Source organism: Diorhabda carinulata, chromosome 6 (genome assembly GCF_026250575.1).
Source record: "Diorhabda carinulata isolate Delta chromosome 6, icDioCari1.1, whole genome shotgun sequence".
NCBI lineage: Eukaryota > Metazoa > Arthropoda > Insecta > Coleoptera > Chrysomelidae > Diorhabda > Diorhabda carinulata.
In genome coordinates, this window is record NC_079465.1 from 13963844 (window position 1) to 13979901 (window position 16058).

At 32.6% G+C, this 16058-nt stretch overlaps 1 protein-coding gene across 1 annotated transcript; it reads right to left on the reverse strand.

The window, feature by feature from the left end:
• Window positions 1–14308: 14308 nt before the first annotated feature.
• On the reverse strand, window positions 14309–15073 carry LOC130895322 (uncharacterized). The gene has a single exon (XM_057802548.1). It carries the CDS (start codon window positions 15071–15073, stop codon window positions 14309–14311), a length of 765 nt encoding a protein of 254 aa, XP_057658531.1.
• Window positions 15074–16058: the final 985 nt, after the last annotated feature.

The following is a 16058-nucleotide window of genomic DNA, read 5'->3' on the forward strand; positions in this document are numbered from 1 at the left end:
TTATATTTTCAATTGTCTACTTTCCCACTTCTTTTATTTTTTTTCCTCTGTTTCTCCCAGCGCATTTATATATCACGTGTTCTGGATCGTTCGGTCATTTGCATACTTCGTAAAGTCATCTTCAGTTTTTTCTATTTTTCGGTAAATGTGCGGAATGTGCCGTGTCCTATTAGGCATTGGCTGAAGAAGTATGCTTGTGCTTGCCTGCATCCACTGTTTTATATTTTGGTCAGTCTCTTTGCTCATTTGGCTTTCGTATCTTCTTTGTTTAATCTCTCTTGCCACTTTCTCAGTATCCCCTCATATGTCATCCTTCTTTTTCACTCAGTGTGACTCCCTGTTTTATACAGAAAGCACTACTCTACAACCATTAGGTCTATTGGCATGTTAATTTTCTCGTTGCTAGATCTTTTAATTCTTTTGGAAACAGGATAACCATGGCCTTCTCTCATTTTTCTCGTGATTTGGTTTACTATTTGGATTACTTTGTTCGGTATAACTCCAAATGCTTTTTGTTATCGATATTTGGTTAAAAAAGTCGGTTCATTTATTTCATTAGGTTTACCTGCCATTTTATTCGAAATTGTTGATAACAATTCTTTTGATTTCCTTCATTTTTTTAACCGGGATGTAGTACCTTGATAAGCATCTTGCTTTCTTTGCCTTTCTTATATTCCTTTTTAAAGGTGCTTTGTTGCTCCATTTCATCTTTTAGTATACTCTTTTGTGCTTGCTCATTGCATCTTGTGTGCCTTCTCCTTAACCTAATGTATTCATTTCATGACTTCCCAACTTCTTTCGTTTGACCATTTTTCCTTTGTTGTTGCAGATTTATAAACTTTTAGCACCTCGTGATATGTATCCTTGCCTGATTATATTCTGATTTTTTCTAAATTTTCCTCATATTTCCCTATATTTAGAAATATTTTTTTCTCATTCTTTTGTTGGGCTCCAACACAATCAGGATGTCTGCTATTTCTTTAAGAGCCTTATTGTGTAGGCTCTGGATCTACCTAAGTTTAATTATAATCAATGTATATAATAAAAATAGAATGAATTCCATCATTTTTTTCTTTGTGTCTTATGTCTTTATACTAGCTTGATTATATTTGATTTTGGAAAAGCATTGATGAAATAATAGGTTTAAGAAAAAAAGTAAATTTTCAGCTTTTGACTGAAAAATATTCATCATACAAACTCTTTTTTCATACTTGAATTGGCAAATTCTAAAACAGAAGCATTTTCTATTTTGTATTAATACATCTCATCCAATAACTGTTAAAATTTCAAATAATAATAACTACAATTTAGTGCCTCTGCGGATTTTAACTGAAAAGAAAGTTCGATCATTAAAGATAGCGGGCAGGTTTCAGTTGTTGATTAAGTGATTTTCACCGTAAAATGGTACTTCTAAAATCCTACATTTTTCTTGTGAGAACAGGTTACAAGGACCTTTTCGTTCACAATAATTATATACAGATCTTCGTTTGGTTAGAGGGTAACCTACTTCTGCCAGTCTGATTATTCGGGTCGCCCATTCTGACTCTTGCTCTTTAGTCAGAATACTTTTTCGGTCCTATAGCTGTTTTTCGTGAATATTTTGATTAATCTAACGATTAAGGTTCCTGCGAGGTATTTTAAATTGCCTTGAAGTAGAATTTTTCGACCCTCCGTTTTCTACTGCTATTAAGGCCAATTTAAGATGATCTTCTGCCTACTAAGAATTTGACAACGTAGTCTCCATCAGGCAGCTTTTCTTGTATAAGGCCGACGAAAAATTTTAAAGTTTTCTTAGTTGCGAACTGCTTAACTGTCCTACCCATTTTGTCCAAATGGCTTTTCATAATATGTCGTAAATCGTCGTGAGTCAAAGGAAAGCCCCACTCAGCGGTATTCAAGAGCATATCAACCAGTAACTTTTCTTCGCATTTTAAAACGGGATTTTCGAATTGCATAATCTAATATTTTCTAACCTCCCATATATTTTCGACGCAGACTAAGTACACGGATCGCGTACGATTCAAAACTAACAGCAGGAAACAATATTTACATATATCACTCGCAATGTCGCCTAAACACTTTTCCAAAAAAAAAAATACATTTTTTTTATTATGTAGCTAAAAATATTTCAAAACCCAAATCATTTACGGCCTTATGTAGAACAAGGTTCAAATAGGTACTAGTATCGTACAAGACTAGACGTTAAAGGATATATTTTGTAGAAGGTCGGTTGCAGATCAAAGTTTCAGAGAGTTTTTTTCTCTAACTTTTTTTTAGAAACAAATTCAAGTTTTGTTTTTCTCCTTAATTTTGAGAACCTGAAATGAAATTTCATAAAAAAGTCCAAGGAAAACATATTTGCGACTCTCAAAAAAATAGATCGGTCCCAAAAAACAATTTCAGGCCAACTGGTGGAAAAATATAATCTTTATTGCAAAATTGTTCAATGTTACCCTGGGGTTCAATGTAACCCTATTTTACGGTATTAGTAATATATATCTTTCTTGTTCATATAAATAATTATTATTTTTGAATTAACTTATCATTTGATGAATCCAGTATTATATATGCATTCGAACTAATTCAACCTACCACAAACTTGCAAATCATTCTTCAACAAACATCTGTATAAACAGCTATTCTTTTCATGATGTCCTAAAATGTATACCACTCACTTGTTGTATATAAATCTTCATCGCCACTACCATCATTTGTTTCATTATCCCTAAATCATCAAAGTCAATATATATATATATATATATATATATATATATATATATATATATATATATATATATATATATATAATGTAAGACAGTTGAAACTATACTACACTTCACAATGAACATTTTCAATTACAATCCTCGATGAAGACTGACGATACTTGAACATTCTTTGATTTTCAGGTGCCCATTGTCTATACTCGTAAGAGGGTATTAGCCAATTCGAATATGGATATACGGAATCACCTAATAAGAAGTAGTTTCTAAAAGATCCATTACATCCTTTTCATATGATGATGTTTTTTTCAGTACACTAGAATCATGCATAGCCTCTACACAAAACACATCTAAGAATTTTTTATTCATGTAATACACAGCCTGAATTATGATACTAAAATCTCCCTATTGCAGTAAGAGTGTGGAAGATGTAGAATTTGGTTTTTTGATTTGGAGGTGAGTGCCATCAATTTAGCCTAAAATACCATCTGCATTCGGCCAAAAAATGTAATGTGAACTTGCAGACCAAATAATCAACTACAACTGAAATACGAAGTCTGGCTATTAAATAATAAGACTGCGCGCCTAGAGGCGTCCTAGACGGGTGGGGTAACAAACGAGTAGTGCATAATATATCTAGATATCTTGTCTATGAACGTCCCAAAACACGTTTTCGTCACCATTATAGTCTTTGTGCAGTAGCGGTTGGAAGCGAACATGTGTGACGAAAATAGGAGCAACTTATCAATCTCAAATTTCTCGTTAAATTAAAAAGTGCTGTAAGTTGTTGCAAGAGGCCTATAGGGACACTTCTCTATCTCGTGCGCGTGTTTTTGAGTGGTGTAAGCGCTTTAATGAGAGCCGAAAGAGCATGAAGATGACCAGCGCCCCGTTCGCCCTGTGACTGTTTTAACTTCAGAAACAGTGACCAAAATCAACCAAATCGTGCGTGTAGATTGTCGAATGAGCATCCGGATGATTGCTGAGGCTGTAAACTCCGATAAAGAAACGGTTAGAAAAAATTTTACACGAGGAATTACACATGACAAAAATCTGTGCCAAGTTGGTGCCAAACCATCTAGCTCCTGACCAAAAGCACTGCTTCGATCAATGGAATAAACGTTTGTAAAGGTGAGTGGCGAAGGGAGGAGAATTCTAATGTAGAATAATTTTTATAATGAAACCCTTTTTCGTAACCAGTCTCATTATTTAATAGCCAGACCTCGTATATTTAAATTTGATAAATACCAGATGATCATGTAAACAGCTTCATCAGCAGATGTTTTTTCCTTCCAAAAGCAATTTGTAGCAAGAACAGTACTTTCTTTTGTTTTACCCACAAGCATAAAAAATAAACATCACATAACACATGAAAGACTACAAATTCTGCCCAATTAGAGTTGAGACTATGGACATAAAAGAATTAGGCTTCATCAAGCATATTTCCCGGTAACCTCTCACAGTGACTTAATTATTGTATGAATACTCTCATTCCATTAACTACAAATGTGATATACTCTACGATAATCACATTTTGTACATTAAAGCTTAGCATGGATGAACGTTTTACCTGTTTTATAGCCTATCTTTAAACCGAGTGCCCAATCAGGGTTTAATGTATCCTCCAGATGCACCGGTTTCTTTGAAACAGAAACAGCAGAGGCTGGACTGCTGTATCCAGTTTACTAATAATTTGAACGTACATGAAATAATGTCCCTGGAGCGTACTCACCTGTATATCTCCTTTTTTCTTCTTTTAAATAAACTCTTTTTATAGCATCTAGCCATCGTTTTATACATTCCTTGAACAGCTGGTTAAAATGCTGTTTATGTTTAAATGACGTAAATGCCGAAATTCGAAAAAACTGACAGCATTCCTTTCAGATCTACTTCCACATTTTATCACCGCGCAAAATGTAGGCATAGTAAAAAACTTTTTGATTCAAATGAGATTGGCCGATTAAACAGTTAAGTTAGATATGTCTGTCATGCATCAGCCATATTTGTTTTCAAATGACAACTAGTTGAAAATACCTACATATGACTACGACCCGATTAACTAGATCAGTTTTTGAACAACAAAAGTCCTTATGACATTACTTCTTTTAGTTTCCGATCAACAGTGAACGGATTATTTTCGTAACATAAAGAGCAAGATCGGGTTAGCTCGATCACTTTCTCTAAAACCTTTGAGGAGCAATTTCATGTATCACGAAATTCCGCATCAAACCCGCAAAATCGTCCATCAACCCCCTATATCCCTTCTAATAGGAATAATACAAACTTTTCTAATAATGGTCAAAACGTCTTTAAACCCAACCAGAACCAAAGATTTCCTAATCCAACTCCAATGAGTATGTCTACAAGAAATACATCTAGACCCCAACCTCAAAATTATCAAAATAGGTTCCAACACAATTCGAATCAACCTAGAAATTTTATCTCGGAAGAACTCCATAGACGATTCTGATTGCACTAATGATGAATCCGATAATTTTTTAGAGACACCAGCCTCGGAACCAAACCAAACATTATCGAATTGTTAAACTTAAATAATTCAGAAAGCGTGTTACCCTATATAATTTTTCCAGAAAAAATCTTAAAGTTTTAATTGATACTGGTAGCACAAGATCCTTTGTGACACCAGCAGTTGCTGAGAAATATTTCAAAAAATCTTTTGTCAAAAAACCCTTCCATGTAAAATCTGCCTTTGGTAGCAGTCAACAAAATTTCTGCACACTCATTCCAATCCCTAAAATGTTTAATTATAGGAAACCGCTCAATTTAGAATATTGCGTTTTCAAATTTCACGATCATTTTGATTGTTTGTTAGGATTGGATAATTTAAAAATACTTAATGCAATTATCGATTTAAATAATAATTTGCTTATGACTCCTTATAGTCAAATTAAATTGAATTACTTTGACATTAAAACTGGATCCACGAATTGTATAGTAGTGCCTCCACGTTGTGAACAAGTAATTAAATTAAATATTGAAAATGTAAAAAACGGAAATGTAATTATACCATATACACGAATTGGGAAAATAGAAATCCCTGAATGTTTAACAAAAGTTGAAAATAATATAGCTTTATGTACAATTTTAAATCCTTCAGAATCCAACTTTCGAGTAGATTTAAGCCCTTCTATTAGTGTTGAGACATTCGATGAATACAAACAAACTCTCAACCCAAATTTTAATGAAATTTATTGTGAAAATGTTAAATTTGATGTTTCGAAAGTTAGAACTGAACACATGAATTCCGAAGAGAAACAATCTGTATTAAAATTAATTCAAGAATATAGTGATATTTTTCATGTTGAAGGAAATCAGCTCACCTTCACAAGTAAAATAAAACATCACATTAAAACTTCTAATGAAATACCTATTTATTCAAAATCATACAGGTATCCTGAGATTCACCGAACGGAAATTCAAAAGCAAATACAAAAAATGTTAAGTGATAATATTATTAGACCATCCAATTCTCCATGGTATAGCAACATTTGGATAGTCCCAAAGAAGCTAGATGCTTCTCAAAAGCCGAAGTTTCGACTCGTTGTTGACTATCGAAAACTGAATGAGATCACAATTGGAGATCGATATCCATTGCCAGATATTACAACGTTACTAGATAAGCTTGGACGTTGTGAATATTTTACAACATTAGATCTCGCTTCTGGTTTCCATCAGATCGATATGGCTGAGGAGGATATTGCGAAAACAGCCTTTTATGTAGAAAATGGGCACTATGAATATGTGCGCATGCCCATGGGTCTGAAAGGAGCTCCTGCAACCTTTCAAAGGGTCATGGACAATATCCTAATGGGTATACAGAACGAAAAATGTTTGGTGTACCTTGATGATATAATTGTGTTCAGTACCAGTTTACAAGAACACATCTCAAATTTAAAAGAAGTATTCAATAGATTAAGAGAGTCTAATTTTAAATTACAAATTGATAAATGCGAATTCTTGCGAAAAAAAGTAGCATATCTGGGACATATTGTCACGCCAGAAGGTGTAAAACCGAACCCAGATAAAATTTTAGCAATTAAAAAATTTCCAATACCAAAAAATTCAAAACAATTAAAAGGTTTCCTTGGACTCCTAGGATATTACCGAAAATTTATAAAAGATTTTTCAAAATCCTAAACCGTTAACTATTAGACTGAAAAAAGATGCATTTATCAATGTAAATGATTCAGATTACGTCGAATGCTTTGAAATGTGTGAAAATCTGTTGATGAATGAACCAATACTTCAATATCCAGATTTTACAAAACCCTTTAATCTTACCACAGACGCCAGCAATTATGCTTTAGGTGCTGTTCTAAGTCAAGGCAAAATAGGCTCTGATTTACCTGTGGCTTACGCCAGCAGAACCCTAAATGATTCAGAATTCAACTATTCTGTAATCGAGAAAGAACTTCTTGCCATAGTTTGGGCAACCAAATACTTCCGCCCCTATCTTTTTGGCAGAAAATTTACAATAGTTACCGATCATAAACCACTCCAGTGGTTATTCTCACTTAAAGATCCAAGTTCAAAACTTGTTAGATGGCGCTTGAAACTTGAGGAATATGATTATGATATCGTATAAAAATAGGGTGCTTGAAATACCAATAGCGATTGTTTATCCCAAATTCAAATAAATATCAATGAAACTGAATTACAAGAACCTCAATGTTCTAAAAAATTATTAGTTTATATGGACAAATTTAATAAAAAAACTCTCATCAACTCCCGACGATAATGTATCGCTAATAGTTGAAACAGGTAATAGAAGTAATAATAATGAGAATGACGACGAAGATATAACTGTTCATACAAATGAGGAAAATCCTGTAATTGGTATACCAATTTCAGATTCAGCGATAAATGTTGGTAAAAATCAATTAATATTTTCAGAAGTAAATTTCGAACCAGCCGTACCTACTATTATGAAACTATATGAAAATAAACAAAGAATTGTTGTGCAATTATCTAAAAACAATTTTGAGCAAGATGTCATTAATTTCGTGAAAGAATACATAGTACCAAAAACTAAATATTTTATTTATTTGGAAGACCCAATTGATGAAAAATTCAGTGTCGTTCTACAAAATCACTTTCAAGATTCTCAAATTGACTTTGTTAAATGTAATAAAAAATTAATAGATGTTCCTTTAAATGAAATTAAAGAAGTAATTCAAAATTACCACGAAGGTAAGACTAATCATAGAAGACTAGATGAAACTGAAAATCAATTAAAAGCTTTGTATTACTGGCCAAATCAAAGAGCATCTATACAAACTTATATAAACGAATGTGAAGTTTGCCAGTTAAACAAATATGATAGAAAACCAATAAAACCATTTTTAAATGTTACCCCCACAGCTACTAAACCTTTCCAAATTTTGCATTTAGACACGATAACCTTAGAAAATAGTAAATTTCTTACGATAATAGATTCATTTTCCAAATATGGTCAAATGTATGAATTAAAATCTAGACAAGGAATAGAGGTAGCTCATAGTCTAATTAAATATTTTACACACCACTGTATACCAGAACAAATAATTTCGGACAATGGAACTGAGTTAAAAAGTTCTGTTGTAAAAGAACTATTAGAAACGCATAAAACTAAAATTCATTTCATAAGTTCCCAACATCCAGAATCGAATGGAATTGCTGAAAGATTCCACTCTACGATTATTGAACACGTCAGACTTTTGAATAATCAAAAAGATTTTAAAAATGAGACTATTGAAAATAAAATACTTTACGCAAATTATATGTTAAAACTTCGAATTTGGATGTTTTAAATACAAAACTCACAATTACAATATATGTTTATTAAGTAAAGTTAGAACAGAGAATGAATTATTAACAGAAATACAGTTTTTATTATCTTCCACGTTTCCGCGAAGTCATCACATTTATTATATGTTATCAGCTGTTACTTCATATGTAACTCCTCCCCTCTAAGATGAGAACAATACGGAGTGGTGTTCGATTTTGGACTCTTCTGGGTACTCTTCTATTGAATTTTCTTTCTTTTTCTGGTTTTTGCAGCATTTTTGCAGGGTTTTCTTGATTTTCTTCTTAAAAATCCATCCCAGTATAAATAAAATTATGGCTAGTAAAGATAAGCTACCAGAAATTTTGGGATAGTGGTTGGATATTGGGATTTTTAGTGGTATAAGTTGATTCGTCATCCTGCTTATTTCTTGAATGTCTTCTAAATTGATTTTTTCCATTTTGGGTGTTTCGTATTCTGCAATCGTATCGTATTCTTCCGTAATTGGTTTGGGAAGAAGTAGTGGTTTTCCTCGTTGTATTTTGACGTCGTTGAAGAATTTTTTCACGTTGATTTCTATTTGACATGACTTTGGTATTTTTATTAGTGTAGGTTTTTTTACTTCTAGATATTTGTCTGTGTTGCATTTGGAAAAAACTTTTTCCGTTTTTGCTGGAATGATAATTATCTCGTCTTGTGTGATTTGTTCAGTAAGTGATTCTTCTAATTTTGAATTTATTTTTTGGCAACCTTTAGTCGACTGGTTTTCGAGGAGCTGCAGGGTGCAATTGTCATTAGGAGAGTGGTCTTCGATGCAGAAATATACATTTTCTAGTAGTGGACAGATTTCTTCTATAAATTGATTATTCCAGTTGTTTCGTGCCAGATAGGAGTATTTTAGGGAGAATATTTGGTTGTTTTGAATGATGGGGAAGAGGTGATATAATTTAAGGACTTCGGCTTTGATAATTGGTATATGTATAGCAAAAATTAATTTATTTTTAGCAACCGAAACTTGAGTGCCTAAAAATTGGTAGTATGTTAGAATGTTTTTAAATTTTGTAATTTGGTTGTCAGGGTAAATTTTCCTTAAATATTCTAGTGTTTTTTGTAACTCTTGACTAGGGATAATAGAAGGATGAAGTGTGTTTAGTTTTGCGAAAGCTATGGAGTCTTCCAAATTATCTAAGAATGTGATAATATTTTGACAGTCTAAATTTATTTGTGAAATGATTGCTTGAAAGGTTAAATACTCGTGTGATTCAGTGATTGATTTTTGCACGCTGATTTGAAATTTTTCGAGAGAAGTTGCAAATTTTTCTTGATTTTTTGATAAGGTGTGAATTGTTACATTGTAATTTCTTATAAGATTCTTGGAAAGTGAACTTTGTAAGTTTATTTCCGTAATCATGTTTTGTTGGTTTGTTTCTAGAATTTTTATTGCATTATCATATTTATTACCGTCATCGGTATCAAGTGTACCAAACAACCATTTTTGTAGTTGACCGACCCCGTCAAAGAAACTTCTTTTATTACGTATATGAGGTTGTAAATTATCAAGTTTCGTACGTGTAATTTTGATGAGAAATTCTGTTCTCAACAACATGTCTTGAGATAAGGCATGATATGAGATTTCATTAGTTGCATTTCTTACTTCTAAATTATTTTTTATAATGAAAAAATGTTTTTCAATGTTGAACAATTGCTTAATAATAGGTTCTAAATTTAAATAATGTATAAAGGTATGTTTACTATATATGAGACGGGAGTCTCCTAATTGTATCGGTAGTAAAGGATTATCGATAGTAGTTAGGTCTATGTCTTCCGTAGCGTTACTCTTGTGCAGTTTTTGTATTGCCAGAAGTGCTAGGAATATTATTTTCATCTGTCCCATCTTCCTGAAAAATTTGTTTTTTATTAGTTTTGGGTTTTCTTGCACTTGCTTTGTGATAAATGTTTTTATCTGTTATTAATTTATTTTTTGTCTGAGCTAATATTTTCAATTTTTCGAATTTTGGAAGTTTTTTGTTTCTTGTTTTTGTACGAATATAGGCTACTTTTTCGTTTTTGTAGTCAGGGGCTTCGGTGCGCTTTTCGTTCCTATCATTAATAATCTTTTCTTTTATGGTTTTATTAGTCTCTGTTATATTTTCGTAAAGTCTTGTGGTTGCTTGTTTATGAGCTTGTACATAGTCTGATATTATTATGTGATCATTAAGGTCAAAAGGGTTTGTTTCATTTATGTCCCTTTATTACCTCGAACGGTGTATATTTGGTGACACTATGAATTGAGTTGTTATACCCAAGTATGGCCCGTTTTATCAATTGATCTGATGTGAGACTTCGATTTTGTTCTCTTAAACATCGTACATGTTCAATAAGTGTGGAATGAAACCTCTCCACGGGGCTATTTGAATTGCTGTTTCTAGCGGTTGTGAAGTGAAGTTCAATTTTGTAAAGTTCACAAAAGTTTTCAAGATCTTTATTTTTAAATTCCGTACCGGAATCTGCTGTTATTTTTATGGGCAATCCATGGTGTGTTATAAAATTAAATAGGCATTCTACTATAGATATTCCGTTTACAGCTGATAAAGGGTAGGCTTGGCCGTATCGAGAAAATGTATCTATTACGGTTAAGTAAGTGTTTCCTGAAATTTGAAAACAGTAAATATGGATATGTTGAAAAGGACGTGAAGTGGTTGGTGTTAGGTTGAATTTTACTACTGGTGGGTTTCGATCGTATTTGTTTTTTTGACAAATTTCGCAATTATTCACGTATGTGTCATCGGACATTTTTGGCCAATAAAATAAGTGCTATTTTCATTTCGTTTATACCGCGGTGGCAAGTTTAGTTTCATGATAAAATTTGAGTTTCTCTACGTGTGCTTCTTTAGTTTGTAAATCTTCTAAAACGGTGTTACTTTGTATAATTTTGAAAGCAGAATTTTTGAAGTACGATTGCATCGTAGTCGTGAATATTCTAGGTAAATCGCGGTGTTTGAAATAAATAGCGTATCTTTTGTTTGGGGCGATGTGTTCTTTTACGAAATTTATTATTTGAAAGGAAGAAATGTTTGAAGGTAGTGTAACATATAATCTAGTATTGTCGAAAATTTTGGCAGTTTTACATTTGATCGATTCTATTTCTCCGGTTGTTATGAATATTTGGTTCTTGTATGTGTTTAATACTCTCTCGGTAATTGGAATAGAAAAGATAGGATTTTCTCTTGACGTATGTTGAGTTTCAATGTCAGATTCTGAGTTTGAATCTTGAGGTCTATCTGATTCTTTTTGTATGTCTCGAACTATATTTGTTTCTTGATTTACGGTGTCAGTGGGTCTTATATTATTCAGTATTTCCTCGAGGTCAGGGCTAGAGAGTGGAGGAATTTCGTCAGGATTTTGTAGGAAGTTTTCTATTATTTCGTCCGCATCTCCTACGTTATTTATTATTGATTCATTATCCATAGCATTCAATTCTATGCATGGATTTCTACTTAGGGCATCTGCGGCTGAGTTCGACGATCCTTTTTTATATTTGATGACGTAGTCGTACTCTTCTAATTTCAATCTCCATCTGACTAACATAGAATTTGGGTCTTTCATGGAGAAGAGCCATTGCAGTGGCTTGTGGTCTGAATATATTGTGAATTTTCGGCCGAAAAGGTATGGGCGAAAGTATTTGCAGCTTCATACTATTGCTAGGAGTTCTTTCTGAATCGTTGAATAGTTTATTTCGGCTGGATTGAGAGTCCTTGATGCATAGCATATAGGGTGGTTATTTTGTGAAAGAACTGCGCCTATTGCGTAGTTGGAACTATCTGTAGTTACTTCAAATTCTTTATCGAAATCCGGATAAATTAAAACTGGTTCAGACGTTAAGATATTTTTACATGTTTCAAAACAATCTATAAATTCTTTTGTATGTATTACTTTTTCGTTTTTCTTCAGGCATTTAGTCATGGGTTTTGTGATTTTAGCAAAATTTTTTATAAATTTACGGTAGTATCCTAATAATCCTAGAAAAGTTCTTAATAGCTGAGATTTTTTTTGGGTTGGGTTTTATCCCGTCTGTTGTTACTATATGACCTAGAAATTCTACCTCTTTTCGTAGGAATTCTGATTTGTCTAATTGAATTTTAAGTTTCGCTTCGCGTAGTTTCGAAAAAACAAGTTTTAAATTTTGAAGGTGTTCTTGAAGTCCGGTACTGAATATTATTATGTCGTCCATATAGACCATACACACTTTATTTTGGAGATCCTTTAAAATTTCATCCATAACACGTTGAAAAGTGGATGGCGAGTTTCTTAACCCAAACGGCATTCTAAGAAACTCATAATGGCCGTTATCGACAGTAAAAGCTGTTTTTGGTATGGAATTTTTGTCCATTTGGATTTGATGAAAACCAGCCCAAAGGTCAATAGTTGAAAAATAGTTTGATCTTCCCAGTTTATCGAGAATTTGGTATCGGATATCGATCTGGGATCGTTTTTTCGTTGAGTTTCCGATAATCGATGACTAGACGATATTTTTGTTTCCCCGATTGGTCTTCTTTTTTATTGACTATTCAAATAGGGGATGACCATGGTGAAGTTGAGGGCCGGATTATGCCTTTATCCAGCATTTCATCTATCTGGTTATTTATTTCTTGTTTATGAATATAGGGATATCTGTACGATTTACAATGTATAGGAATTTCGTCGGTCGTTTTAATTTCGTGTTTTGTTCTTGCCGTGAAGGATAATTTATCACCCGGTTTAAAGAAGATGTCTGAAAATTTTCGAATAAGCTTTAAGATTTCAGCTTTTTCTTCCGCGTTCATGTGGTTTGTCCTAATTAATTGTGATATATCGATATTTTTTTTTTGATTTATTATTGTCTTCGTTATTTAAATTTAGAAACGAATTAACATTAAAGGTATCATAACTAGTTTTTTCAAATGACTCTACTTCTAAAGGTTCTTTAAGATTAACTGAAATTGTTTGATCTGTTTTGTTTTGGATTTCTACAAGAGCAAATCCGTTTCTGGCATCAGTCAAAATTTGCGGTATATATAATGGTCCTATTTTACCTTCATTTATCAATATTTCTCCATTAAAAATAGAAACAGGTAACTTCTTTAGAATTTTTTGTTGTGGTTCTACTGAGAATAATATATTTGAGTTTTCTTTCCGTTTATATCTGAGAGGTATCTCAGTATTTGGTCCTATTAATTTGTTATTTATAAGATCAATATTAAAGTTCATATTTCTTGAAATAGTTTGGATTCTGAAATTCAGGAAATGCTCTAAGTGTTGATTGATATACAATATCTCGACTTCCCAAAGCTGTCTTAATTTGTGCATTGATTCGATCAACAGAATTTGGATAAGTTTTTTCTATAATATCAGGTTTAATAATTGAACGTGAACTACCGGTATCTATAAGTAATTTTAATTTGGGGTTAGGTTACATAGAAAATAACTATGTAAGGTAATGCGTTTTCTGTTGAGATGTTAATTTCTACTAAGGTATTCCTTGTTGTTGGCTCGTTTGGATAAAATTTTCATTTTCTCTCTTGTCATAGTTATAGTACATTTGATTTTGGTCATTATGGTCCGTATTTTGGTTCTGATAGTAATGTTGTTCGTCTGATTGGTCGTAATCGTTTGTGAATAGCTCTTCGGAAGTAAAATTTGAATTCTGTCCAGAATTTCGAAATTGTTGATTTCGATTATAATTGTTATTATTTGGCCATCTTTGTCTTTGTGATAATGTGAAAGAATTTCTTGAAGTCGTTGACTTAGGTGTTGGTTTAGGAAGTTAGTGCATGGGTTTTTGGTTTGGTCTGAAAACGTTTTGTGGAGGTCCGAATACTTGTTTGTTCGTCGGGTATTGTCTAGGGGGCATTTGTCTAGGTTGGATGTTAATAGGTTGACTGGGGAATTGATTAACTGGTTTATTATTGTCAACGGAATGATAGGGTTGTTGGAAAGAGGGTGGTGTTTGGTTTTCAGGATAGTATCTTGGTTGTGGATAAGGTTGTCGATAATTACTATTAAATCTGGACGTCGTTGCTCGGTTATTGTCATTTAGATTGCCATATAATTTTTCAAAGTTTTCAAATTCGTTCAGATAGGCCATTGCATCTTCCAGTGAGGCTGGATTTTTAAGATGCAAGTTATTTCTTAAGGTACCACTACAACCTGCTATAAAAGTACTAAGTGCAGTTTTATCATAATGGTTTATTTGGCACACTTTCTCCGCGTTAGTTATGTTAGGATTATTACTAATTTTCTGTGCTATACTACTTCTTAATAATTGAATTCGACTTCCAAAGTTCATCAATGGTTCGTTCCTAAATGGTTTCATTCTAGTGAGTTCTTGTACTAAACAGTCAATATTTCTACGATCAGCGAAACACTGAATCAGGGCTTCTTTCAATCTCGGCCAATCTGTTAACTCAGCACGATTACCTACTAATATTTCTGCTTTATCTATAAGTTTTTCTTGAACTGATTGGAATATGTGTTTAGATAATTGTGCATCAATAAATTGCCGATAATTATTATTATTAATGATTATCATTAATAAGGTCTTCACACCTAATTAGAAATTTATTTAACGTGTTACTGTTACCGTCATACGGTTTAATATTATCAATTCTAGACTTTAAAAGATCCCAGTTCATCTCAGGCATATTTAAAGTTGAATTTATTGATTTGAAAGAATTAGTGAATTGTTTATTAATATTCCGTTGAGTGTTAATATTATTTTTGTTGTCTAATCCTATATTTGAAATTCCGTTAATTATTTCATCAATATCGCTCATGAAAATAAATTAAAATTAATTATTATAATAAGCAATTTATTCGCAATGAACAAATTTTAACTATCTTTACCAAAATCCTTATATAGAGGGGTTTGGAAAGGTAAAAAGAAAAAGGCACTTACAGATTGTTCGTCGATTCGAGCGCTCTGCTTTCCTGCTCCTTTTCTTGATTCCCTGCTCCTGTTGCCACAACTTCAAAAGTTTTTAAGTTCGTAATACGCACTTAAGGTGTAGAAACTCCAAGGTCCCGAATTTCACTTCCGGCACAATGCGAAACTGTTCACTTCCGAAACCCGTGCGTATCCTACTGACTGCGCCAATTATATGTTAAAACTTCGAATTTGGATTTTTAAAAACAAAAATCACAATTACAATATATGTTTATTAAGTAAAGTTAGAACAGAAAATGAATTATTAACAGAAATGCAGTTTTTATTATCTTCCACGTTTCCGCGAAGTCATCACATTTATTATATGTTATCAGCTGTTACTTCATATGTAACTCGCATTATTAGCCTATAATAATAGCGTTCATTCTGCAACAAAATTGAAACCAAACGAAATAATTACCGGACACATAAACAGTAACACACCTTTCGATATAGAAATTGATCAACAAGTAGTTAATTATATACATAAGAGTTATTCAACGAACTTCTTATCACATTCAATGTAATTCAAGACATTTTAGAAACGGTTGAAAATTCCTTGACCTTCTGTAAACTTAGAACATTACATCCA